The following is a 25,488-nucleotide window of genomic DNA, read 5'->3' as shown; positions in this document are numbered from 1 at the left end:
TCTTGGTAAAAAAAAAGGCGCTTGCTGCATTTGACTAGTCAAATTGCCCACGTCAGCTCTTTTAGGCTCCTGAGGAAGGCTGAGCTTTGTGAGTGTGGGTGTTTCTATGCCAATGGTGATAACAAATAAGTGATGAGGAATACCTGCGTAATGCTTAGTGAGAGCTGATATTTACCAATGCATTCTGTCTGTGTGGGGCTTGGACTGAAGCCCTGGTCGCACTTGCACCGGTAGCTGCCGATTGTGTTCTCACAGCGGCCATTCTGACAGATTCCTGGCTTGGTAGCGCACTCGTTCAGGTCTGGAACAGAACAAAAGGGTTGCACAGGAGGAGGAAATGGAAATTCTTTACATTTTACAATCAAGTGGAAAACAACAAGTGCCTTGTGCTGTTTCACCTAAGTGAATTACAAAGAGAATTCGCCTTAACGTGCACTGCGCTACTTCCTAACGACATCAGTCAGGTGATTACCGAACAACAAAGCAGCTCTTCTGAGCTGACTAAAATACAACAATCGGAGCACTAAGTGTCTTCAGCATTCTTTCCCAGAGACGGAATGCACAGCTTTCACCCACGCGGAATTCCAGGCCAAATCAGCTGCTATCACTGAATAGGATGTCCATAAATAAGCCTGTATGTAAACTGATATTTAGGAGAGATAACAGACTTATTACTGGGAGCAAATGACCCCTGGTTGGAAAAAGGTGATCTGTACTGTAGGTCTTTGACAGGGCGGTTTCTCTGCAGTTAAGTGAATTACAAGGCAAAGTTCATGCTACCCTATCTTCAAAGGACGTGGTACGTAAGGGGCTTTGCGCAGAACCTGACAGTTTTATCTTCAGGCTGCCTGAATAATTGAATTTTTCGGTCCTGGCTGGAATTTATCTCTCATCGATGAGAAAATAAAAAATAAAAAAAAAACACAAGTAGCCTGTCCGTCTTACCCATGCAGCCCTCCCCGTTGGGCTGCCGGACGTATCCCGGGGAACAGATACACATGTACGTGCCAATCAGATTCTTGCAGGTCATCCCTCGGGACTCGCAGTCGTCAATGCCGTCCTCACACTCGTCCTGGTCTGCGTGTGAGAGAGAGAGAGAGAGAGACACAGAGAGCGCATGTTACATTCGGCGCAGGTGTGGATTGAGCAAGCGCCCCCGTTTGGAACAGTGAGGTTCTGAGGGTGTCAGTAGGCCGCAGCCTCGGCCGTCACAGACTCGAAGGCATTACCTTACAGCCTCAGCGCAGCCCCAGTGAAACGTAATCCAGCTCTCTCACGAAGAGCTCGGGGCTGACATGTGTTTAAAGAAGCCAGCTCAAATTCTGTTTATAAATGTAAAGTAAATAATATCGTATAGCCAGGACAGAGTGAGGGATTCAACCTGCTGAGTGCTCGGCGGAGTAAACCGTTCGTTTCCAGGGACCTTTTTACACGCCTCAGACAAGTGCGGGTGACCTATTCTCACGCTACGCAAGCTCTGCTAGTTGCTTTCTAAACCATTCAAACCAAAAAAAAAAAAAAAAACAGAAAAACATAACTTATGTCTACTGTGCGATTTTTCGTTTGCTCAGACCTGGCACACTGAGTTGTAGTCTTTACCAGCCATCCCGCAGTGGCTGGGAGAGAGCAGAGGAAGCGGCCCTCTGCTCTTGGGATAGCGTGGCAGCGGCGTGTTACCTCTGCACATTCTCCGGTCCTCTCTCAGCACGTAGCCCGCGGGGCATTTGCACTCGTAGGAGCCCACGGTGTTGACGCAGCGGAAGGCGCAGAGCAGGGGGTTCTGAGCACACTCATTCACATCTGCAGACACAAGCCATCACCAGCCCCAATCAGACATCAGTCAAACACTGGACTTCAGTGCAGGAGAACACATACAGTGAGTGCTGAAAATAAGACTTTGCACATTTCAAAATAGGTTTTAACTCAAAGATGGTTCTCCACCTCTTTACAAAATGATCAAATTGATTAACTCCATCAAATTCATCTTGTCTCCACCAGCAGGTGGTAATGCAGTATAGATCAAAATGTATAAACAGTATAGGCAGTATAGATCATGCTTTGAGAATGAAAATATTCTGTGGTTATTAATAATGTGGCTAAAATCCAGACTATACCTTCACACATCATCATAGGACCAGGCTCAAAGCCTTCGTCACAGGTGCACTCGAAAGCCCCAACGACATTGGTGCAGGTGCCATTGCCACAGGGGTTACCCAGGTCACACTCGTTAGTATCTATGAAAAAAAGCTTCATTTAGTTGAGCATTTATTCAAATTCCTTACTGAGAAGCTGTGCTTCCCCTTGCACTTTATAGGCATGAAACATCATCGCTCACAAAAATGGGAGCACCATGCAATTACAATAATTAGCTGTATTTGGACACATTTTGCCATGCTATTAACGAACGTGCAGTATACTCAGACACTAGAAACTAGAAACTAAAAATATTCAATATTCAAATATGTGTCCTGTGTGTGACTGCAAAACTTCCTGTGTACAACTCAATTCACAATTCTGAAATGACTGGCTAGACAAGACAAATTAAAAATTTGTCCTTCTTGCACCTGATCATCCCTGTTCTCATGCTACAAGGCCCTCACAGAGGTGAAAGTGACATGCCTACTAAAAGACCTATGGACACTGAATGTGAGAGTCCCCTTGTTTACAGACACACTACAGAGCTCCCTTTCCTGAAGAACTGCAGCTCACCCTCGCAATTGACACCGGTGTAGTCCAGTCGGAAACCGAAGGGACACTCGCAGCGGAACGATCTGTCTGTGTTGATGCACAGACCGTTGTTACAGATGTTGGGGTTCGTTGTGCACTCATCAATATCTGATAAAAAAAAACAAGAACAGAGAAATGTAAATATCCGTGCAAAACCAGTTACACAAATGACTGTCACGGTGCAGCCAAGAAAAAAAACTACCACCATCTTACCAATAGGGTAGTCATTTGGACCGATCTTCTGGCCGAGTGAATGGCAGAGCAAAGCAAACAAGTCTGAGGAGAGACAAACGAAGCCGTTAGAAAGAGGCCTGTTGCTATTGTTTTCTTTAATCAATAGTCACATGAAACAAAAATGAAACTGGAAAGACAACTTAATGAAAAATGCTGCACTTTAAGAAAATATTACATGGAATACAATGTACAGTATATTATGATGTCAAAACATGGTAAGAAATGAATAAAATAAAAAAAATAAATAATTATAACATGAAATGCCCAAGTTGTCAGCTGCCGAGAGCTTGAGGTGAAATTGTCAGAGCTGCAGCTGGTCTGCCCCCCTACCTTCATTTGGGGTGGGGCAGATTTCACAGGGGTCACCCCACCCCTGCCCTGGCATGGCACTACAGCAGCAGTCCTCCTTGGTGGTGTTGAGAGGTTTGGGCGCCAGGCATCTCCCGTTTTCGAACTTGGTATAACAGTAGTTGACGCGGATGTCTGTGGGATTACACAAAAGGCATCATACCCCTTCAACATGGGACGGCTTTCTCTGGTGCCCACTGGCTTTCAGAGTCTCTCTCGTCATGTGAATCACAAGATGAGAAGCCAGCTTTTCTTAGTCGGGAAATGGAAAGCAAATAGCTGGCACCTGGCCCTGGAGTATTTGTACTGGCTATCCCTACACTTAAAGCAAATAATCGATCTGAACTCTATAGATCATATAGCACAGACACCTGGAGCAAAAGCACAGTGGAAAAAAAATGGGAAAAAGGGTCTGGTTACTTTTCCCCCGTGAAACTGATTTGTCAGCTTTTCCGAAATAAAAAGATTTATGCCTACGGATCTCCAGCTTCAACCCTCTACAGCTGTCTGGGAAAAAAGAACATGGCGCATGCGCACCCGCAAAATGTCACCATGTTCAGGGAGACATCGAGCTCCATCCACATTAACACGTAGACAATGCACCGTAGCACTATGTATTATTGCAAAGACACTCGAGAGCTATCTATTAGCTGATCTATTTTTCTAATTCCGAAAGCCTGTTTCCAATTTTCTAAATTGTTCTCCCATCTTCACACACTCACATCTGTGCGGGGGCAAACCAGGAAATGTAAACAGTCCCTCCCTTTTAGGTGATTATGTCATCACAATCTCTAGCTGGGAACTCCCAGCTAAGATCATGAACGGCCCTTTAGCTCAGTAGTTGAGGAAATGGAAAATTGCTGAGAGTTGCTTGTAGACACCCTTGGGCACTCTGGCCCAAGAGCAATACGCCATTAAAAAGTGAGACATCTGGACAGTGTTAGCAGCTTCACGCCCTTAAAAATCACGATAATAAACGAATTCTACAATCAAACGTTCCACCTATGTACCATGGTCCGCTAACAGGACAGTCTTGCATACAACTGTGTGCTCTGTCCCTTGTATATTTGCGCTTCATGTACCACGGGATTGCTCTGTGCTATTATTTCCTTTTCACGCTTGGAGCAGAGTGATAAATGGCTTGTGCAATTTGTACATAATAGGTCTCTATAAATATATTGTAATGAGTGATGCCCGGTGGGCTTGAATTTAATCCTCCAGCTTTGTGGTCTTGTCTCAAAAAAGGCACTTGTAATTATTAAGATTATTTCTGCTCGAAATAAAAGGAAAAGCAAAACTGAATTGCATTTCTTAACATCTTCGAGTAAAACTTCTGAACATCATAGCTGTGTCGTGATGTCACAAACAGCTGTCAACTGTAGCTATAGTGAAGAAAAACACACTCCAAAGGTGCCAAGCTGAAGGCTTGGTTATAAAAACTGAGCAGCAAAACATACTGTTGTTCCACAAACATACCCTACTCAAGGGTTAGACAGTGTGAAGATTTCCATCAGGCATTTTTGTGAAAAATCATAGCTCAGGAGAGAACTCACCCATACACCTCCTCCCAGAGGAAGAAAGCTGGAATCCCTCAGGACACTCGCACTTAAAACTACCTTCTGTGTTGGTGCAGGTGCCAAACACACAGATATCTGGGCTCTGGGCACACTCATCAATGTCTACAGAGAGATAAAAACGCCATTTTGATTAAGAATCATTTCATCATTCAGGCACACACAGATCCTCCATTATGACAGTGATCAATGTTTCTTCTTGGGCTTAACCATGCAATATTCAAATGATCTCAGCTTCTCCACTGCTGTGACTTCACTCCTCTTTAGTAATTGATAACCGCTGCTGTTACCTGCACAACATGATTGCCCTGTGCTTCAGGGTAGATTGCGTGAAGCTGGAGAACGGGACCATGCAGATAGCATCGATTAATCATTTCAAGCATTATAAACAAGCAGATCCTACTCATGTTCCTCATTTGGTACTTTGGAGAGAAGAGGAATCTCATGTCCCCCAGCCCCTGTCTACATCAGTACAACCTGCCTCTGAATGGTCCCTGGATGTCAGCTCTGATTTTTAGCATTACAAACCACAACATACTTTACTGCGATTTTGTATTAACAGGTGCAGGCTACCTTCTGTCAGAGGAACGGTTCATATGTAATGCGTTTAGTCTGTCAGCGCACGCCAAAACACATTTGTCTGAAAGGGATTTTTTTTTGCTGTTCTAACAGATTTTTTTGATACGCTTGCATAAATGTTCCCCTTCTTAAAATATGGTGCACATTAGAGGTTTAAAGGCTTTTGCGCAGACGGAGCCTTGCAGAAAAATTCACAGTCACATTCAAAAACAAATCTAGGCCGTACAATACAGTTTTGCATTAATTCTCTTTTTTTGCTAATGGATAAAAGGGAAAATTTTGAGAGTTCATCCTGTTGAAAGCTGCATCTTTGTCTGAATCACTGCTTTAACTTAAAATGGCTGACTTTGCATGTTGTCAGTACACAGCACCCTTCTCCAGTTCTTAAGAAAGTGACATCACGCATACCTTTGCACTTGTCATCGATTATGTAGTACCCCAATGGGCAAATGCATCTGTAGGAGCCATCCAGGTTCTGACAGGTTCCAGGGCCGCATGTTCCAGGACTTACCACACACTCATTGATATCTGTACAGGAAATTCAAATCAGTGGAGATGTTCCATTTCTTCTTTTTAATGTAGATCACGCCTGTGTGTGTGTGTGTGTGTGTGTGTGTGTGTCACAACTCATACTGAATGTTAAAACATTTCTGAATATCAAAATCAATGCATGACCCTGTTTTGTACATTGTGGTCACCAAAGTAATGTTTTTTAAATGTGTACATATGATTCTGCCCTGTAGAGGTCATCTAAATACAGGGCTGTAATTCTGTTAAACATTTAAGACATTTTAAACATTTTAAAAATTTGATGTATACACATCAAAATAAAAACAAAACTAGTATTAAAAAATATTAAATCTGACCCTCGATACAATAATCGGGTCTCCACAGCCAGTGGAGTACAGATAACAGCACTTCAGAGCAGAATTCACAAGGTACATCTGAATGCAATGTTATTATAAACCATACAGCACAAACTGGTTCTGTTCTCCATGGCATGTTCTAAGATAATAAACACTTTGACACTAAATATAAATTAGCTGTAAGTGCTCAAAGAACAAACATCCTAAGTGTAGAAACAAACTGCATCTTCAATTGTGACATCATTGTGAGGTCATCATCAATCTCCTGTCTGTCACTGTGCATATTTACTTACTTCACAATACATTGCATCTGCAATCAATTTAAAGGAGAGGTCCACTTAAAGTATGTAATGGACATCATAAAGCCTGTTTTACTGAGGGCAGGAGAGGGGAGGGTGAGAGGTACTGACAGGAAAGTGAGACTTCACAAACCCCAAAATATTCCTTGGCCTGTCAATCACAGATTCACACAAACCAAAAGCCTGTGATTCTTTCAAACTAGGACGTCACTGATAGCACAGTGGTTTCATCTTGTGTTGGTGTTTGTGAAGCCTCATTCTCTCCTTTCCTGTGAGAGGCCTGTGTCTGTAGTGACTGAATTACAGGGGGACTTACCCGCGCAGATTCTGCCGTCGGCTGTGAGCTCATAGCCATCGCGACACAGGCACACAAAGGAGCCCACCGTGTTGATGCAGTTCCCATTCCGACACAGGCCCCTCTGCGTGGCACACTCGTCCGTATCTGGAAGGGAAGGACATCAAGCACCCATGACCCCAGAGTCAGCTGTCCCGTCTTCTCTTACATCGCCAGTCAATGATTAACTTCTCATGCCATTTTTTCACATTTGATTCCTTCATACAACCCCTTCCGGAATCACCAATTGTGTTATCAGACTTGTCTCACCGCGACAACCTCTGCAGTCATGAAGGAGCATTGAAGAGAGAGACAAACTCAATTCACTTGTACAATCACAAGCCAACAGCCTTTTTCACACTACAGACTAAACTGCTCCACAGTGAAGTGGGTGCCAATTGGAGGATATGAGCTACTCCACTGACGCTATCTGAGCAACTCACAGGTGCCTGACAAATCTTAGGGTGCCGAAAGCCTTGAGACAAGAAAACCCTGGCTGACCTCCCCACCCTTATCTTCAATGGAATGAAACCAATCTGTTCTGCTGGTGTGGGCCCCAAGTCATTGTGCACTAGGTAAATGACATGGCTGGTTTTGAACCCCTTCAGCCACTCAGGTTTCACCACCACATGTCATTTACAGCAGGGAACGAAGGTTAGGACTCGCGGCACATACCTATGCAGTCGTTGTTGTGGGAGAGCTGGAAGCCAGGGTAGCACAGGCAGTTGTATGAGCCCACTGTGTTTTTGCATGTCCCGTTTCCGCATGGCTGCCTCTCACACTCATCCACATCTGCACAGAAAGAAGAGGCAGAATTGCACGAGTGTGTCTGTCTTCACCACACAAGGCTGCCCTGATGCTTTAGGATTACGTCCCTTCCATACGTCCCTTCCATCCACACAGTACCCCCAATGTTCATATGATGTAATTCATCAAATGTTTCACTTTTCATAGTGGCGGCTTACTGAACCAATGTAAAACTCACTGATATGCAAGGATAAATACAGTAAAACTCACCAATATATCTACAGTAAAGCTCAGCAATTGGCTAATTCTGCAAAATTAGAAAACCTCACCAATCTACATGGATATCTGGAATTGCTTCCAACCCAGGCAAAACTCATATACGCTAATACACATGGATAAATATAGAAAACCCCAGAGTTAAATCTACAGTGAAACTCACCAATGCACATGGATGAATCTGCAGTTGCCTTGAATCCATTGGGGCAGATGCAGCGGTAGCTTCCCACCGTGTCAATGCACTGCCCTGGACTGCATATACCGGGGTTCTCAATGCATTCATTGCGGTCTGCAGGAAGAGGCCAAGCAGGCTGTTAAGGACACAACTGCCTGTGTGAACATCATCACAACTGAATCAAATAATGAGCTCAGAAAATGTCACACGGTTGCAGAAAAACAACCTTTACTGGTAAGACATAAAAAGACTGAAAAATTCCCAGACCCTGAGTCATGCAGCTCTTGCACAAACCCTTGTAACAGCACAGGTTACACTACAAGAGCAGAGCTATTGATGAATTACACCCCTGAAACTCCTCCAATGCTCAGAATAGCTCACATTTTTGCCCTATTAAAAAACAAATGTTCTCATGTTTTCGCATTCCCTGTTGAATACAAGCATACGGTTACACTCAGAACAATTCTATACTTCCAGAGATTTTACATTTTACAGATTTAACAAACCAGAAAACCTAATCCTAATGGAACCTCGATCCCCAAGTTCTCCATTATTTGTGAGGCTTTTTACAAAGCTCCATGCGTGAGTTTAAATAGAAGGTATTTTCCAAAAAGTCTTAAAGCCTCTTTGGATTCAGTCATTAAAAACAGTTGGTGCTTGTATGGCTTGTCATTTTGAATGTACTTTCTCACAAATAAAAGAAAGGAGAAACAGGAACCTGGTATGGCTCGCATTAATGTGAAATTGTTGTGTATTTATCCCGGGCTTGTTATCAAGATCTTCCACAGAAAACACTTCCTCAAGTTCACAGGAGAGCTGAAAGAAAGGTCTAGAAACACTGTGCTACCAGAGACAGCAGAAAGCAGTGGTCTGTAGGACCTGGTACCATTCCACATAAAGCATTCCCTCTCATTTCACACACAACCAATGCCCACCCACAAGTGAAAATGGGCCCAATTACTCCCTTTGGCTCACTCGCGTCCAGACAAGCAGCCTCAGGAGTAGATGCAGTGGGCTTACATCACTGCCTGGAACGTACCAAGACACTGGCCGGTGGGGGTGAATCGGTAGCCAGGCTTGCACTCGCAGCGGTAACTTCCAGGAAGGTTGAGGCAGGCGGCGTTCTGCTGGCACACTGGTCCGTTCTGGCACTCGTCGATGTCTTTGCAGAGACGCGACACGTTAGTATCTCCTGGGCAATCGTCCACACTACCCGAATTCAAATACAAAAGGCAGAGGCAGAGAGACTGACCTTCACAGATGAGCAGCTTGTCGTTGTAGATGAAGCCCATGGGACACTCGCACCTGAAGCTGCCGATCATGTTGATGCACACGCCGTTCTCGCACACGCCCGGGATCTCCCTGCACTCATCGATGTCTGGCCAACGACATATGCATTTGTCTCACAAATGGGCCTTCACACAAACCTAGCCATCAACTTCAGGGCTGCTTATATACTCACATCGCAGTGAAAGGAAGCAGGAGAAGAAGAAAGGGGAAAAGGAAGATGAACGGGCATTATAACAAGGAATTATAAAGAGAGGAAGACAAAAAAGAAGAAAAATAACAACAATGATTATAGTGTACAGGCTATTCATTCTGTGCTCCTTACCTACAACCTGTCCGGTGTAAATGTCAATGTAGTATCCTGGTCTCTCACTGCCACACAGGATGGCAAACTCATCTAGAGGGCGAGAAGGACCAGCAGAGCGTTATCGCCGTTTGTGTCCGCTGTGTACAAAATACTGCTCATGATACACTAGAAACAGGACACAGATCTAGGGTATAGTGCTCAGCGGAGCTGGAGATGGGACACTGTCTTGGTGTACAATACCCAGTACATCCCCAGATGACTAGGGATAGTACGCTGATCTAGGGTACAGTACTCAGGATTCATTGGGGATGGTACACTGACCTAGCGTACGGTACTCAGGAATCATTGGAGATGGTAGTCTGTTCTACTGTACAGTACAAAGGATTCATCAGATTCATCATTCACTGGGTATTTTACACTGCTCTGGGGTACTGTACATGGTTATTTGCAGACAGACACTGTGCTAACTTGCGGTACTCACTGTTTTTTTGTATGGGGTACTGCGCTAGGTTACGGTAGTCATTGGTGCTTGGCATGGGGCACTGTACTCGGTTACAGTACTCACTGGTTCTAGCTATGGGGCACTGTGCTAGGTTACAGTGCTCACTGGTTTCTGGTATGGGGCATTGTGCTAGGTTATAATGCTCAGTGGTTTCTGGTATGGGGCACTGTCCTAGGTTATAGTACTCACTGGTGCTTGGGACAGGGCACTGTTCGCAGGGTTTGTTCCAGGCACGTCCAATATTGTAGGAGCAGCAGCACATCTTCTTAGTCATGTTGAAGGTCAGCTCTCCATCACACGTGCCGTTGTCAGAGTAGTAGTTCCTGTAGCACAGACTCCTCCGCATGTCTGTGGCGAGGGTAAAGACAGCAATCGCTCTCAGTGGAATGCTGACACCACCATTATACGTACTGTAATGCACTTCCTTATCACTCTCTGTCTATCAGCTCTGTCACTGGGTCTAACATAAATAAGTAAGCTTATACAGACATATGCATACATGCACATACAAACACATACTGTAGGAACACTCTTACCCATGCAGTTGTTTCCACCATTGACTTGCATGTAATCTGGAGGACAGATGCAGGTGTAGTTCCCAATGGTGTTGTAACACTGGCCTGGACCGCAAATCCCAGGATGCTCACACTCATTCACATCTGGAGCCAAAACAGGAAGGGAAGGAACACTGTGAGGGACCATTCTCCGTTTTTACTGCTCTCAAGCATATAGAAAACAAAATGCTTTCGGTCGACCATGAAAACATGATATGAGCCTCTCCTTGAAATGTGGATGCTTCAAGGACCCAGTCCATTCCTTTGTGCAAATGTCCAACAAATGTCCCAATTAAAAAGCCATTAACCACATGCTCTCTTTCCTGACAGTGCAGCATGTGCCGGTTTCCAGGCCTCAAGAGGTGCAGTCAGCAGAGCCTGTTCCCTTCGAAGGGCCGCAGTGGCCACAACAAAACAGCCCCGTGATCAGTGCGGACTGTCATCTGCACATAATTAGGATAAACACCGCCAAGCTCTCCTGATTTATTGACTCATATGAAATCAACTAGACTGCAATGCGGCGCGAGTCAGCACTAAATCCACAGGGTAAGAGCACAAGCATTTCCTACCCGCCACCCCCCCTCATCCCAGCTAAATAAAGGCGAGAAAGCCTGTTCTGAATTCCCTCTCTGTCAAATGTTTCAGTTAGTGAAAGAAAGGAGAAAGAGGTTTTTCTGTACCTTCGCAGACCCTCGTGTCTTCGTTGAGAGCAAAACCCCTCTGACACTCGCACTGAAAGCTCCCGAACGTGTTAATGCAATCTCCTCCTTGGCACAAGCCTGGGAGCTCCTGGCACTCGTTGATGTCTGCCAGAGAGCAGAGCAGAAAAAAAAACAGGGTCGAGTCAAACCTTTCAGCTGGAGGAGCTCATTCTCAAGAACGCAGCACAAGCGTGCCTCAAGACCGCATGCCCATCCCCACCCTTAAAACTGAAACCATTATGAAGGAATTTCTCAGCTCGGTTTGGGTGCTGACCTTCCAGAATGACCGTGATGGGGTTGGGTCGGAACCCCTCTCCTCCCGGACACAGGGTTCTGTACTCAGCTGTGGGAGAGAGAACACAGGCAGTCTTAATAATGAATGAATGCAGCACAGTGTGAAATACCAGACCACCATCTGGACTCCTGGACAGAGAGCAGGCCCAGGAGGCACGCCGAGCGTTCCAACTCACAGGAGTTGAGAGGGGGGCAGGCTTCACAGGGGGTCCCCCAGGCCTGCCCCAGGGAGCAGCAGCATGAGGCCTTGGACACCCCTACGCCGATCTCGTTGGAGCAGTCCAGGCTCTCTGAGGCATCACCCCGGGACCGCACGTCCAGGTAGCAGTTGCCAGATCGAGTATCTAGAAAAGGCCACGTGCTGGTGAAAACTGTGCATAGAGCAATATTTTCCACAATAAAAACTAAGTAGTTCACCACTGTATATTTTTTAACCAAAATGGCTTCAAAACAGACTCGCATAAACCATCTAAGGAGAAATCATTTTGGCTCATGTGCTGTTTTAAAGATTTGATGTTTGATGCAATTCAGAGTTGATGATTTCTTTGGGGGGGGGGGGGGGGCATGAAGGGCCCCTGGCGGGGCCACGTCTCACCCACGCAGCCAACGCGGGTTGGGTTGAGCTCGAAGTCGGGGGGACACTCGCAGATGTAGCTGCCAGGGGTGTTGATGCAGAGCCCGCTGATGCAAGTCGTTGGATCGGCGCACTCGTTGTAATCTGGGAAAATAAAAAACAAGGGGACCCTCCTTGGTCAAAGAGGGACAGAGTGTTTGCCGTTCGGAAAAGCACGGCCGTTCCCCGAGAATAACAAAACAGCGATTGTTCTGCTCTCTGCATGTGGCGCTACATGGGAAAAGAGGGGACAGTCGTAATTTATCGGAGCGCTGAGTAATCCCCAAGGCGGCCCATCCGGAGAGGGTGTGGAGACACCCCACCAGAGTCACACTTTCCACCCGAGGTCATCCGAGGGGAGCAGGGACATCTGTTTTCAGGGGTGGGGTGGTGATGGTGGGGGGGAGTTGAAGTCATCTCCACAGACAGCAGTACCCGGAGCTGGGGGTGATGGGGTGCGGGGAGGGGGGGGGGGTTTGGACCCTGAGGTCTAGCTGAGGAGAGCAGGATATGTTTTGACCATGTCTAAGTGTCACCCACCTCGGCGCCCCTTTACCTGTGCAGTTTCCTCCGCTTCTGTCTAACTCGTACCCAGGGTGACACTCGCACCTGAATAGGCCCGGCGTGTTGTGGCACCTCCCGTTGACACAGATGTCCGCGAAGGTGCACTCATCTATGTCTGTGGGCAGAAGCGAGAGGCTAGCTGTTAGTAAATGTTAGCTGTTAGGGGCTAGCTGTTAGGGGGTGACCAGTAGCGTGAGAGGCTCCCAGAGAGTCGGGGTGCCGAGACAGCGGCCACACCCCCCTCCAGCCAAATGAACAGAACGGTGGGCGTGGAAAACGGAAACATATTTTAATAGATAAATGACACAGTTCCACAAAAACGTGTCTGCAATCAGTTGTCTGATAGATTTAATTGCACGGCACCATCAAGTTCATTTTTCATTCTCTTGCAAAGCACTGTGCCGCACGGATGTGTTTTGGCTTTTATCTTTCTGCCCTGTGCTGCCAATGCTAAGGAGGCCCGCGGGTTTGCCAGCTGAGCCGAGATGATGATGAGAGCACGGCACGGGTGTTAAGTTACGCTGTAACCTTGCAACACAACTCCCCCCGCATTCAAAACCCCACAGTGATGCACTGTAATAAAGAACAGCAGAGAAAGTCTGGCACCATAGCAGACTCACAAATCAAGAACTTACTGGAGACATTAAGTCATTATAATCATAATTAAAGAAATAAAGAATGTATTCTTTCAATAAATTCGCTCATTAATTTTGTTCTGATCATTTCGTGATTTGGAGTCAACGATTAGAACGTTGAGTGCACTTAGCTATCATGAGTAATTTTTAATGGCGTGTCGGTTGTGTGTCTCAAAAAGGGCTTCTGTGTGTGTGTGTGTGCGTGTGTGCGTGTGTGTGTGTGTGTGTGTGGATGTGGTGGCTGATTAGACAGTATAATATCCAAAATATACTCTGCTGTTAGGCTCCTGGGAAAAACCCAGTAATTAAAATTCTCAATGTGAATTTACTCTCTAAGTTTACGCATACAAATATTTCATCTCCTTTTAAGGGCGGTTTGTGTCCTCATTCTGCTTCATATACCCGTAATGAGGTTTTATCATGCCTGAGTTCAAACCAGACTGACAGCAACCTCAACGAGATGCTGAAATGAACTTAGCTAGCTAATTAGGGCTCAAGATAAAGTGTTTTTTTTCTGGTCATTCCCATGGGCCATCTTTAAAAATAACCATGCCCCACAACACAAACAGCACTATGGCAGTTACACAATTGAGTGGTTCCAGGGAACATCAACACCCATCCCCCACCAACACCGCCCCCCAAATGGCAATTAAACGCTCATGGGAATATTAGGTTCTGCATGTCTAGAGGACAGACAGTGAGGTATACATTAACCTGGAAAAAAGCCTGTCAGTTCTGGGGCAAGAATGACAAGTTCAGAGCGCCGCCAGCTTCATCTGATTCTCATTATCGAATACATTTTGGGTTATTATAAACACATGGCTGAGAGTGGGCTATTTCGGGCTGTATGAAGTACAACCTGAACTAGGCCCTGTTGTAAAAACATAACAGCAACTCACGCACATCATGTGTACTGGCCAATGAACAGAGAGATACTAAAATTACCCACACAGCACACATGTACACTGTACACACGATAACTTCAGCAGCTAGCTAGTGCTCATTAGCCTGTCTAATCACTATATTATACATTTCTGATATTACATGTTTATAGTTAGTTACTGGTCTCTCCGTCACACTGACATAATTAGCATACTACTAGACTCATGTCTACAAATCCCTAGTAGTGATTATCAAAGCTTATTAAAACAGACGTGCTGGTAAATTGTAATGACCTGACAGCAAAGACACATTTCATTGTCTGCATATACAAAAAACGCAAGAAAGATGGCATACATTATTAACAGTGATACTTCAGAGGAATAACGCTAATGAATAAAGTACTGTGTTAACTCCCTGTTGTAGATACCCTCCACTCAGGGCTCCTTGGAGTCGTGGGCTGGAGGGGAGGTGAGGGGTGAGGTTGAGGGGGGGGGGGGGGGGGGGAGGGGTGGTGGTCTGATTTCGAGCACCCTTACCCTCACAGGCCTTGCCGTCAGGGGTGGGGATGAAGCCCATGTCGCACTCGCAGCGGTACCCGCCCGGCAGGTTCAGACAGTGCCCGTTCTCGCACAGGTTCACGTCCTCCGCACATTCGTCAGTGTCTGTCACCACAAACACACGCATCACAAAGACTTGTTACCTCATAAAGGACTGACCAAACGCAGCACTTAAGAATGCCCGACTTTGAAGCAACATGTGATAGGGTACTTTAATACACATGAGGGTGGCTGAGTGTACTCCAAGCACAGTAACTGCACAAATATCCAAAATATCCATAGGCTGCTCCCTCGAAAGGGGCAGCTTGGCTCCCAAATCTGAACATGACAGACTAATACAGAGGTAAGGCCCTTGCTGTCCCCAAGGAACGGTCGGGGGTGACCTGTGCAGAAGAAGCCATCGCCGGTGAAGCCCTCCTTGCACTGACACTGGTAGGAGCCCATGGTGTTCCTGCAGTCCGCGTTGCTGCTGCACATGTGGGTGCCGTTGGAGCACTCGTCCAGGTCTGAAAAAAAGAAAAACCCAGAGGCTCAGATCACAGGGAACAGGGGGATGACAAGCCCAACACATTCACAAAGTGCAAGATAGAATCTTACAGTATCTGTGAAGACACTATTTCTTCAATGTTACCTGCATTCAGCATTACCAGTGCAGAACCCTCACCTGTGCATTTAATCCCATTGCCGATCCAGCCCGGCATACATTTACACTTGAAGCTTCCGGCTGTGTTGGTGCAAGTGGCGTGTCTGTCGCAGTTATGAGCCCCGATCTCGCACTCGTTGATATCTACAGACAAGGTGTTGGCAAAGAAACAGCAATTAACAAGATAGCATAGCACAGACCAGCAGATCCTCACCTTTTAGGGTTCTTGTAGGCCTGTCAGACCAGTTTGAAACGCATTAAGTCTGCCAATGGTCAGAAGAGGTCCTGTAAGATCTATGTTTGTTAAAAGCATTGCTTTAAATGGGAGTTACCATATTCTGATGAGGTAATGGGGCTAACATCCGGCTGACATCTGCTCTCAACAAACGCCCATCTGCTCAGCAGGTACCATTTCCACACCACACTTTAATGAAGGTCACGACATACCCTGCATTATGAAATTATCATAAAACATGCCGCAGAACTGAACTCACTTTCTATTTCTCTGGGCAGTGTATCAGGCACTGTTGCCACAGAGCTCTTTATTAGGGCTAACCTAAGCCTGTAAGTATGTGGCAGACATATTTTCGATTCTGCATTGCATTGTGTCTTTTCCAGAGTTTCTGGATTGCGAGAGAAGCCGTCGTTGTGTCCACAGTGCACCGGGTCACCGCACACAGGACGCCGTCAGCAGAGGCAGGATTGCACAAAGGGCTGGCACTGGGGTCCCAGGCGACCTCTCACCCTCCAACTATCTCTAGAGTCTTTAAACATTCAAGTTCAGTGACTCAACTCCCAATTAATCTCTGAACAAGCTTTTGCAATTGTGTCTTTTTTGTCTGAAGATGTGAGAGGTCCGTAACGCAGAAGGGAGAATGTCACAACATTTTGGCATCTCTAGGGGCCAATTAAGCCCTCCATCAACAACATTTAAGTCACAGTTGTCTGCTGAGGGTTTTGTGTGCTTTCCTAAAGGGATCAAAATGCAGTGCCAACCTTTCCAAATTACCCCCTTTGATCATAACATGCAGAAAGACAAACAAGGCTGTATTATGTGTTCTTATTGGTTTGGAGAAAAGAATCCCTTTGAATGTTAATTGTTGGCAAATTTGCACGCCCAAATTTCTGATGGGAAAGTTATTGGGAATAAGAGTAAAACAAAAGAGTTATCGCGTGCTGAAAACTAATGCTGCACATGCACTTTATTATCATCGTGTCCAATTAGAATGAAAACCGACTCCCGGGAAAAGTGTTTTAAAATGTATTATCAATATTTCAATCAAGAAACTCGTACAATGAAAAAGATTCCATCTCTCTCATGTTTTAGACATCAGGCTTTTGCTTGTGAAGATTAGCGTGACCTTAACCCTGATCTACTGGGGACACTGTCCATAAAAAGCCTGGCTCCCCCTGCAGGGAGGAGGTAGTACAGCACGGAGGTGGGGTGGACAAAAGCAAAACGCATTCACTGAGAGTGATGAGCAGACAGAACTGAGAGTGCTCAGAATTCATGGCAATCAGTTAGAGTGGGGTTCTTGTCCCATGCACATACAGGACTGGAGGAAGGATACTACTCCTGTCTGCGAGTAACAGAACTCACTCTCTTTGGAAGCAAGTAAAAGCTGAGCTAACGTGAGGCCTTGGGTGTACTTGATCAGAGTAAAAGTAGAGAGGGGGGACCTGCAATCGCTAAGTGCTAAGGAGGCCGAAGTGAAACAGAAAAGGCACGTGGCACCAGGCACACTGTCACTAAAATCACCCCAGGGCCTTGGCTGGCAGGGGTGGACATGGCATTCCTGCAAGGATGACCACATTGATATGCTTGATTTGCTTGCTCGCAGATACGTTTGACCAGCAGTTTGCTTGCTTTACCCAAGGCCATGTTATATGTTTTAATCAGAAAGCCATCTGTGCATAAAACAAAACTTTACAATGTTTGGAACAAAACAGTATCTGGCCAATTTTGACAAAAACAATATCTGGCCGAGGGCCGAGTCAAGAGCACAAAAGCTGGGTACACTGGGAAGAATAGGTGGAAGTCATATAACTCAACCACACCAAGATCCCAAGGTTTCTCAGCATGTGTACTTGTTTTATTGTGCACTCAGTCAGTAATTTAAAATGAGAGAAAAGTAGAGCTTCGAGAACACGCAGAGCTTCTTCTGAGGAGAAGGGTGCACATTTTCACGTAGAAAATTTGAGATCTCGTGCTATAAAATCCTCATCTTTTGTTAATATGAGGGTTAAAAACATTGTGCGCTGCATCTGATTACAGGATTCCTCTGAGATATCCATTTGATTACAGATACTTCCTACAGACCTTTGAAGCCAAAGTCGGGGGGGGGGGGGGGGGGGGGACCCATGAAAACAAGTGTGTCATGCCAAGAATGTGGAAACCCCACCAATAAACTGCGAGCAGAAGTCGCAGCATGTAAAATCCGTGTCATGGTCACATGTCGACCGAGTCCGGTAATGATAACTGCAGATTCGGATTGTTTTAAAGAGGCTAATGCTTCACATATGAGGTGGTGGTGCTGGTGGTGGCGGGGGGGTGGGGGGTTGTTTCTATCTGTCAGGGCAGAAAGAAAAGCATGACTTCAGGCATTACAGAACCCTCTGTGATTTAAAACATTTTTGTTGCACGCTGTGGACTTCCCATGCGGACTACAAAGAGGTCTCTGTGAGAATGATTTAATGTAGGTCTGAGCGGGGCCGCTCCTAAACTTCTAAACCCCTCTGTTGCAGAAATGTGTTCCCACCCTATCTTTATGTGTTCAGTAATGTTAAATAAAAAGGGAAATTATTCCCCAAGGTCTATCATTTGCAGCTGGGTCAGGTCTTTGGATGAAGGAGAGCTTTATTTCATGCTGGCGAAAAGGACCCAAGCCCCGAATCTCATCATTTTCAACCATTTTTTTCTTCATAGCATTTAAGTCATACCTTTCAAAAGGCAGGTTTAAAAGATGAAAATGAAAATAGGAATGATTAAAAATGATATAAAAAATGAATGGCAAGGTTCAAAACGTATAGCATCACTAAAATAAAACCCAGTCGTAAAACTGGCTACTTATTTGATCCTCCTCCTGCGCTCTGTTAATCCCAGACTCCTCTAAATTCAAATGTCTGAATTCCAACATAGCAGATAGGAACAAAGTGTACTCCTCTCCCCCCTGTGGCCTGAAATCCATTTAAAAACAAAAGGGAAATAGTAAACATCTGCCTAGGGCAAGAGCGGGCGCATCGGCGCAACTGACAGGGCCGAGGGATCCTCCAAAGCCGCTCCATGATTTGGAAAGATTTGTTTGTTTGTCGAACTGGAAACAATGATGACAAGCGAGCTGAGTAATGCAGACAGAATGTTAATAAAACCCAGCGGCCATCACATTGGCTGTTCTCATCAAACGCGTCTCTTTCCCAGCTTCCACAAAACACAATCTGTAAAGCTTTTCCCATCGGCGCTCCTTGACCAATCCGTCTCGCGCGCAGGCCGCTGTCAAGCCCGAAAACCGCACGCAAGGCGGCCATCTGTATAGGCACAGGTTTCTTAAATAGTGACGGCCCAAACATCATCCTGCAAAGTTACTTCATCTTATAAGAATGACATTGTACAAAATTCCCACAGCTTACATAGCTATATACCGTAACGCCATCTGGGCAAGGTGCAGGTCCAGCGAACATAACAGGAGATTAAGCGATACGGTGAAGGAATCTAAACATGCCTACGCCCATTTGGATCCTTGAACAGCTGGTCTGATTCACTTAGTCATCCCCTCGTATCCCCCCGCCACAGATCCTGAGCTTGTCGTCACTTCAGTCGTAATTAACATGGAATGTCCTCTCGGTTTGCCCCGGACATCACCGTCTCCGAATCCCCTTCCTCCCACAGGAGGCCTTCCCTCAAAATTTTGTCGGACCAAAAAAACAAAGAAGAACCCCATGGTGAGAGATGCGATGATAAAAAAATGTTCAGACCTCATTGTTTGTTTGTTTTGGGCCTGCCATTATGTTTTATTGCAATGGCACAACTGTAACGTCATGGTTCGCTCGGGGTTAATAAGAAAGACAACAAAAGAGGAAGCAAAGTAATTTGGTGCATATTTTCTCACCAAAAAAAACCTGATGCAAACCCTGGATGAGATCACTGGCCTTGATGGCCGTTCCAAGGCCTTTAAGGACACAGATGTGAGTAGTCAGTTCACAGGTGGAAGCAAGAGGGCTCTGAGGTGGTGGTGGTCCATTTTAATGTCCCACCATTAAACGGCTACTAATTAATGGTGGCAGCCTGTTGACTCACTGAGCTTTCACCCCCCCAGCTCCCATTGTACTGTCTCACTGCTTTCATCTTTGCAGATTGCGAGGATAACGACTCTGTCAGCCCTAGCAGTCCAAAGCTCTGAGACAGGCAGCCTTGAACCCATGCCGAGGTCATATGGGAGAAAGACCAGCGTTCCAAGCCCAGTGGTCCGTTCCGATATCCATCAAAATGAGCGACCCCCTGATTGAGAAAGGAACGGAAGCAGGGGGGGACACGTCCAGAAAGGTGGCCTCGTCCAAAGCGACGTGTCATCCCTAGCTCAGACTGAATTTGCGCCGACCAGATAGACCCGCAGCGCTCAGCCCAGGATGAGGTCACCTTTTTGGACCCATCCGCCTCTGGTCACTGCTGCCAGCACCAACTGCCCTGATTGGTCTCCCTCCACGGAGCACGGCTCTCACTGTGCCAATGAAGACTCTCGCCAGCTGAACCCACCGAGGAGGTTAAGAGGGCGTTTACCTGTACAGCCTGTCGTTCCTTTCCGGACAGAGTAGCCCAGGTCGCAGTGACAGATGAAGGAACCCTTGGTGTTCTCGCAGTTCCCACTCAGGCAGATGTTGGGATTGAGCTCGCACTCGTCAACATCTTAAAAAGGAGGAAGGGTGGGAGGGGGAGACATTTCATGAGTCTAAAAATAAAGGACGCTATTTGTTAAGACCAAAAAAGGAACCCCCCTCACTTAAAGGCAGCAAAAAAGAATCTGGTTTAAATCGCCCCTACGTCAAGCTTGTCATTTTTTTTTAATTTCCAGATTTATCAAAACCAAACCAGGCTTTCGAAGTTCAAGCATACATGTCACATTGTCTGATGCACATTGTTAGGATTGTTTTTTTAAAACTTTACAAAAATAACTACCTAACTCACTTTGGCATGCACATTTAGAACATAAATAAACACATATTTTATGTTTATGGGATAAAATTCCAAACCATTTACCAAGGCAGGTCTTCATGTCTTCGGAGGACATGAACCCATCGAAGCACAAACACTGGTATTCGCCGGGGATGTTGGTGCATTGACCTCCATCACAGATATCTGGATTCTCTTCGCACTCATCAATATCTGCCGGGAGGAGAGCACATCACTGCATTGATGATAACTACATGACAGTAGCACTTTGAGGGTTGCCAGGTTTCAACTGACCAATCAGAGGTCAGGAAACCGGACCTGCCTCCACTCAAAAAAAGCTTCAGCCATTTCCTTAGACAACATAAACAAGCCGCACAAAATGAATTATGGAGAAATCACTCCGCAATGCAGGAAAATGGTCTGTGGGGTAGGGGAGGAGGGTTGCTCATGGTTTACCCATGTGGCTTACTCATCAGGAGTGACTCAGCAGTTTGGTAGCCTGATTCCCATTTCCTAAACCTAAGTACATAAACGTTTAAATGCATTAAACATGTGATCCCCACTGCCCGCTGTTTCAGGGTAGCTCGTTAACTGTAATTAGCTTGAAATGAACTTCCAACCTGCTAGCTTGAAACACAACATCTAAGTGGTGTGGCAGCAACACAGTTTCTTTGCTGGTATGGTGTTTCTGGGTCAAAATAAATAAGAGCAACAACAAAAGGTGTGACATCTGTGAAGTTGGCCAGCAAGCCAGCTATAGAATAACAGTGTCTGAAAAGTTGTATTCTAGCATAGTTGGTGCCCTATTCTACAAGGCTATGTATCCTTATCTTATACACTACTTTTGTATATGCTATTTTCTTTTTCTGTTTACTAAAGAATAGCATCAAAAGCAGAACTTTGTATAGTTCAGTCTCTCATTTTTGTTATTAAAATTAGTAAAAGCAATGTTGGGCTTGATCATTTGAAAAGTTTGAGTATTTTACATTACTTATTACTCACTGTTTTTTATGGCTAAAAACTCAAACCCTTGTTGAACCCAGCATGCAGTACATGTTGTTAGTCTCAGTTGATGTGATGACACATTTAAGGTGAATTCAACCTGTGCTGCTCTTGCTCAGTGATCGATGATGGAATACATGTGCGGCCACAGTGAAGTAAATGGCTTGTTTAAACTGCCCCATCTTCTCCTTGTTGTTTCTGCCTCTCTCGTTGTCAAAAGAAACAGAACCCTTTGTTCTGTCATCCTCTAATTGGTTTCGCACTTGTGGCTCTGAGGTGGGCCTGAGCCATGAAGAAGAGGTGGTCCGTCAGAGTGGGAGAGCTGGAGAGCCTCTCTCAGCTGGGCACGGGCCCAAACCAGGCCAAACCACACCACTGTCTCGCCACACGCAGACACACACACACACACACACACACACACACACACACAGATACAGACATACACCCACACGCACACAAAGGCCTGAGATCACCTTATAGTGCATTTTCCAGACAGTTCGCGGACAGCGAGAGTGTAGCGGTGGCGAGGGTGCTGTCACGGTGCGCTCTGCGGGTGCATTCTCACCTGTGCAGCTCCTCTGGTCTGGCATCAGGGCGTAGCCACTGCGACAGCTGCATTCATAGCTGCCCTCTGAGTTGGTGCAGAAGGCCTCACACCCACCGTTCTGAATGGTGCACTCATCGATGTCTGAAAGGAAGATGCACCAAGACAGACATGGCATCACTGACACAGCATCACAGACAGACAAAGCCATAATACATACATATTGATAATATACATTGAATATATATACATAATACATATAGTGGAAAATAAAGCATGCCCATATCATAAGATGTTACAGAAAGACTAATTCTAAGGTCCACATTTTGTTCTCACGTAGCTGTGTTCAATAGTGTACATATTTATGGATCTGTGGACTCATTGGAGCCATTTGTGGCTTTCTTACCAACGCAGGCCAGCCTGTCTTCTGTGGACTTGTATCCAGTATCACAGGAGCACTGATAGCGGCCAATCAAGTTTACACATCTTCCATTCTTGCACAGTTTATCGCTTAATTCGCACTCGTTGATGTCTGCAAGGGGAACAGAGCAAGATAAATGATGATTCAATGTATCCAGTATCTGCAAACAGCCGTGCCTGAGCAGTGGAACATGTTTTTTTGTATTTGCTCTGAAGATCATTTCCTTTAATCCTGCTGTAAAAAATATATTAGCAACATGAATAATTAGCACGCATGAAGTCATTCACCACCAAAATATTGACACACACTCTCCAGCCAGAACGTTACATTTTTGAAAAATGAATAATCCACCCATTCGTAACACTCAAATTACTGGAACAATATAACTTGTGCAGGCGTTTCGTAGTGGCCATGAAATATTCTCCTTGGTTCTTTAGGGCAATCAAATTCATTTGCGGTCTGTTTTCAGACGGCTTGTATTTATTTTTTCATCTGGGAAACTATATGACAGAGGCCTTAGCTGGAAATGAGTGGTTTCCATCTGTTACCCCGGAGCTCAGCACACGGCTCCCCCTCTCCGCAGCCAAGCAAATCAGCCCCCTCCCAGTCGGAGCAGAGGGTTCCCCTGGAAACAGGCAGACACCCCATCAGCTTAGCAACCCAGTGACTCAAACACCCGCTCACCAGTCCAGCCTGACACCTATAATTTCAAACCGTTCAGCCACCCAGCATCTCAGGCAGCCATTTCCCTAGCCTTTCGCCCAAGACCTCATACACTTATAGACACTTATACACTCAGGCACCACCAAACAAGTGGGTCAGCCATGCAGTCTCACTAACATCTGTCTGTTATTCAACCCATCCACACAGCATGAGCTAGATATGGTCTAAAATTGGTCTAGAATGTGTGGTATGGTCCAGAGTTTTGCTTCCCTGATCAATAACAAGTGTTTGTCAGTTTGCAATGTGCTAATTAAATTGGATCAACAAATAAAAACGGATTTTGGAAGAACATTAGAAGTAAGCATTTCTAAAAGTTGTGTCTTACGAGGACAGACAAAGCTACACATTAATGAGAAGATGTGTCTCTGAGCCACAGACATTCTTCTCAACTTATCTACAGCAAAAGAGAGTGGGTGGGCTTGATTGTTTTGGTCTGGTGCCTGAAAGCAGAAAAAAGCATCCATTCACTGAGGGAATTTTGCGCTCCAGTGATTGTGACAATAACTGGGCATGTTGCATAAACTGCTGTCTTTCAGTGATGGCGTAGTTCCCATCTACTGCCCATCTGACTGTAACTAATGGAATAGATACACTTATGTTCTATTGTGCTGGAAGTTGCTCTGGATAAGAGCGTCAGCTAAATGCATGTAATGTAATGTAATAATCCATAGATTGTACTACATTTGAGTGTAAAAGAGGTGGGTCTGCTGCAGGACACCAACAGGCCCTCACTGCCAACACATCTACATAAATTTAGCTTTTACAATCAATACAACATTTATCTTCCAATGTTAACATGCTATTATGTGAAACTTTGACATGTTATGCATCATTTTAGGTCAACCCAAAACATGCTAACTTTTTCTGTCCCTAGAAAGCAGAAGGCCATTGACATTAGAGAAGCCATGGACTCCCAGTTTCTCTCCTTGAAATGCAATGATCCCCCTAAAAAGCTGCTAAAGATTAAGAAGTTGTATGAATTACAGTATCAGTATGCCATTGATTACTCAAGCTCTTCAAAAGCTCTTCAAAAGCTCAAAATTCCCACCCTTCTTATCAGCCATTCAGACACAAAGACACTTAAGATCCATACACACAATCAATCAGACCCTCATGCACGTAGCTACTCATTCACACACATGCGCTACCATTCAGATACCCACCTTCCAGATGTAAAGCAGCCCAGTCCCTCATGATCAGAGCCATCAGCCTCACCACCCATCCACCACCCCAACCAGATCCCCATCTCACCACCAAACCCCATCCCCCCACCCCCCTTGCCGTTCGGCACTCACCCAGGCAGGCCGATCCGTCCAGGGCGATCTCGTGACCCTCGGGGCAGATGCACTGGAAGCTGCCGTCGGTGTTCACACACTCGCCGCCCCGGCAGAGCAGCGGGTTCCGTTCACACTCGTCAATATCTGTGTGGGCGGAGTCAAAAATTGAGAACAGTGTGACCCCGATGCTCAGCGTATACACCCCTCCGTCTGCGGGCCACGTATAAGCACAGGCACGAAGATTAACGAAAAACACCGACAGTATAGAGCGTACCGACACCCACTTCTGCAGATGGCGAGGCATAAAGACAAAGTAATTGGATATATAAAATCCTCGAGGAGGGAAGAATAATGATGGTGTGTTTCTTTAATGGAGAGCAGTCCTGGCACCGGCGAGGGCTGCCACTCTGCCCGTGCAGCTGGAAATACAGTGAGCGTTTTTAAGCGCCGCCGCTGTGTTTCCCATAAAGCTGATTCAACATGCTGCACAGCCCTTTAAAGGAAATTGCCTTAACAGCCCCTTCCAAGCCGAGTCCTGTTATAAGCCCAGCCGTTTATTCCACACACAGCTCATTTGCAACCCATTCATTATCTATGCTAATTACAAGGCCGGGGCTGAAACTGTGGAGCGGGCAATCAGATTGGAGTTTGGATTTTTT

General features: G+C 45.7%; 1 protein-coding gene across 2 annotated transcripts in view; it reads right to left on the bottom strand.

The window, feature by feature from the left end:
- Positions 1–25,488, bottom strand: part of LOC118787637 (fibrillin-1-like) — a 61,857-nt gene that overhangs the window by 8,399 nt on the left and 27,970 nt on the right. For both annotated transcript variants that reach the window (XM_036543170.1, XM_036543169.1), the window contains exons 28-57: positions 24,848–24,973; positions 22,815–22,940; positions 22,430–22,552; positions 20,950–21,075; positions 20,473–20,598; positions 15,720–15,842; positions 15,439–15,561; positions 15,035–15,160; positions 12,974–13,096; positions 12,400–12,522; positions 11,981–12,148; positions 11,785–11,853; positions 11,490–11,615; positions 10,792–10,914; positions 10,445–10,603; positions 9,772–9,843; positions 9,412–9,537; positions 9,199–9,321; positions 8,148–8,273; positions 7,637–7,753; positions 6,944–7,069; positions 5,871–5,990; positions 4,863–4,988; positions 3,292–3,444; positions 2,941–3,003; positions 2,710–2,835; positions 2,115–2,234; positions 1,678–1,800; positions 946–1,077; positions 176–301 (exon numbers count right to left, since the gene is read on the bottom strand). In XM_036543170.1, the coding sequence (XP_036399063.1) occupies positions 176–301; positions 946–1,077; positions 1,678–1,800; positions 2,115–2,234; positions 2,710–2,835; positions 2,941–3,003; positions 3,292–3,444; positions 4,863–4,988; positions 5,871–5,990; positions 6,944–7,069; positions 7,637–7,753; positions 8,148–8,273; positions 9,199–9,321; positions 9,412–9,537; positions 9,772–9,843; positions 10,445–10,603; positions 10,792–10,914; positions 11,490–11,615; positions 11,785–11,853; positions 11,981–12,148; positions 12,400–12,522; positions 12,974–13,096; positions 15,035–15,160; positions 15,439–15,561; positions 15,720–15,842; positions 20,473–20,598; positions 20,950–21,075; positions 22,430–22,552; positions 22,815–22,940; positions 24,848–24,973 (3,669 nt within the window). The remainder of the gene's footprint in view (positions 1–175; positions 302–945; positions 1,078–1,677; positions 1,801–2,114; positions 2,235–2,709; positions 2,836–2,940; positions 3,004–3,291; positions 3,445–4,862; positions 4,989–5,870; positions 5,991–6,943; positions 7,070–7,636; positions 7,754–8,147; positions 8,274–9,198; positions 9,322–9,411; positions 9,538–9,771; positions 9,844–10,444; positions 10,604–10,791; positions 10,915–11,489; positions 11,616–11,784; positions 11,854–11,980; positions 12,149–12,399; positions 12,523–12,973; positions 13,097–15,034; positions 15,161–15,438; positions 15,562–15,719; positions 15,843–20,472; positions 20,599–20,949; positions 21,076–22,429; positions 22,553–22,814; positions 22,941–24,847; positions 24,974–25,488) is intronic.

This window comes from Megalops cyprinoides, chromosome 13 (genome assembly GCF_013368585.1).
Source record: "Megalops cyprinoides isolate fMegCyp1 chromosome 13, fMegCyp1.pri, whole genome shotgun sequence".
NCBI lineage: Eukaryota > Metazoa > Chordata > Actinopteri > Elopiformes > Megalopidae > Megalops > Megalops cyprinoides.
The sequence above is the reverse complement of the archived record's forward strand: the minus strand, read 5'-3'. Positions and strand labels throughout refer to the sequence as shown.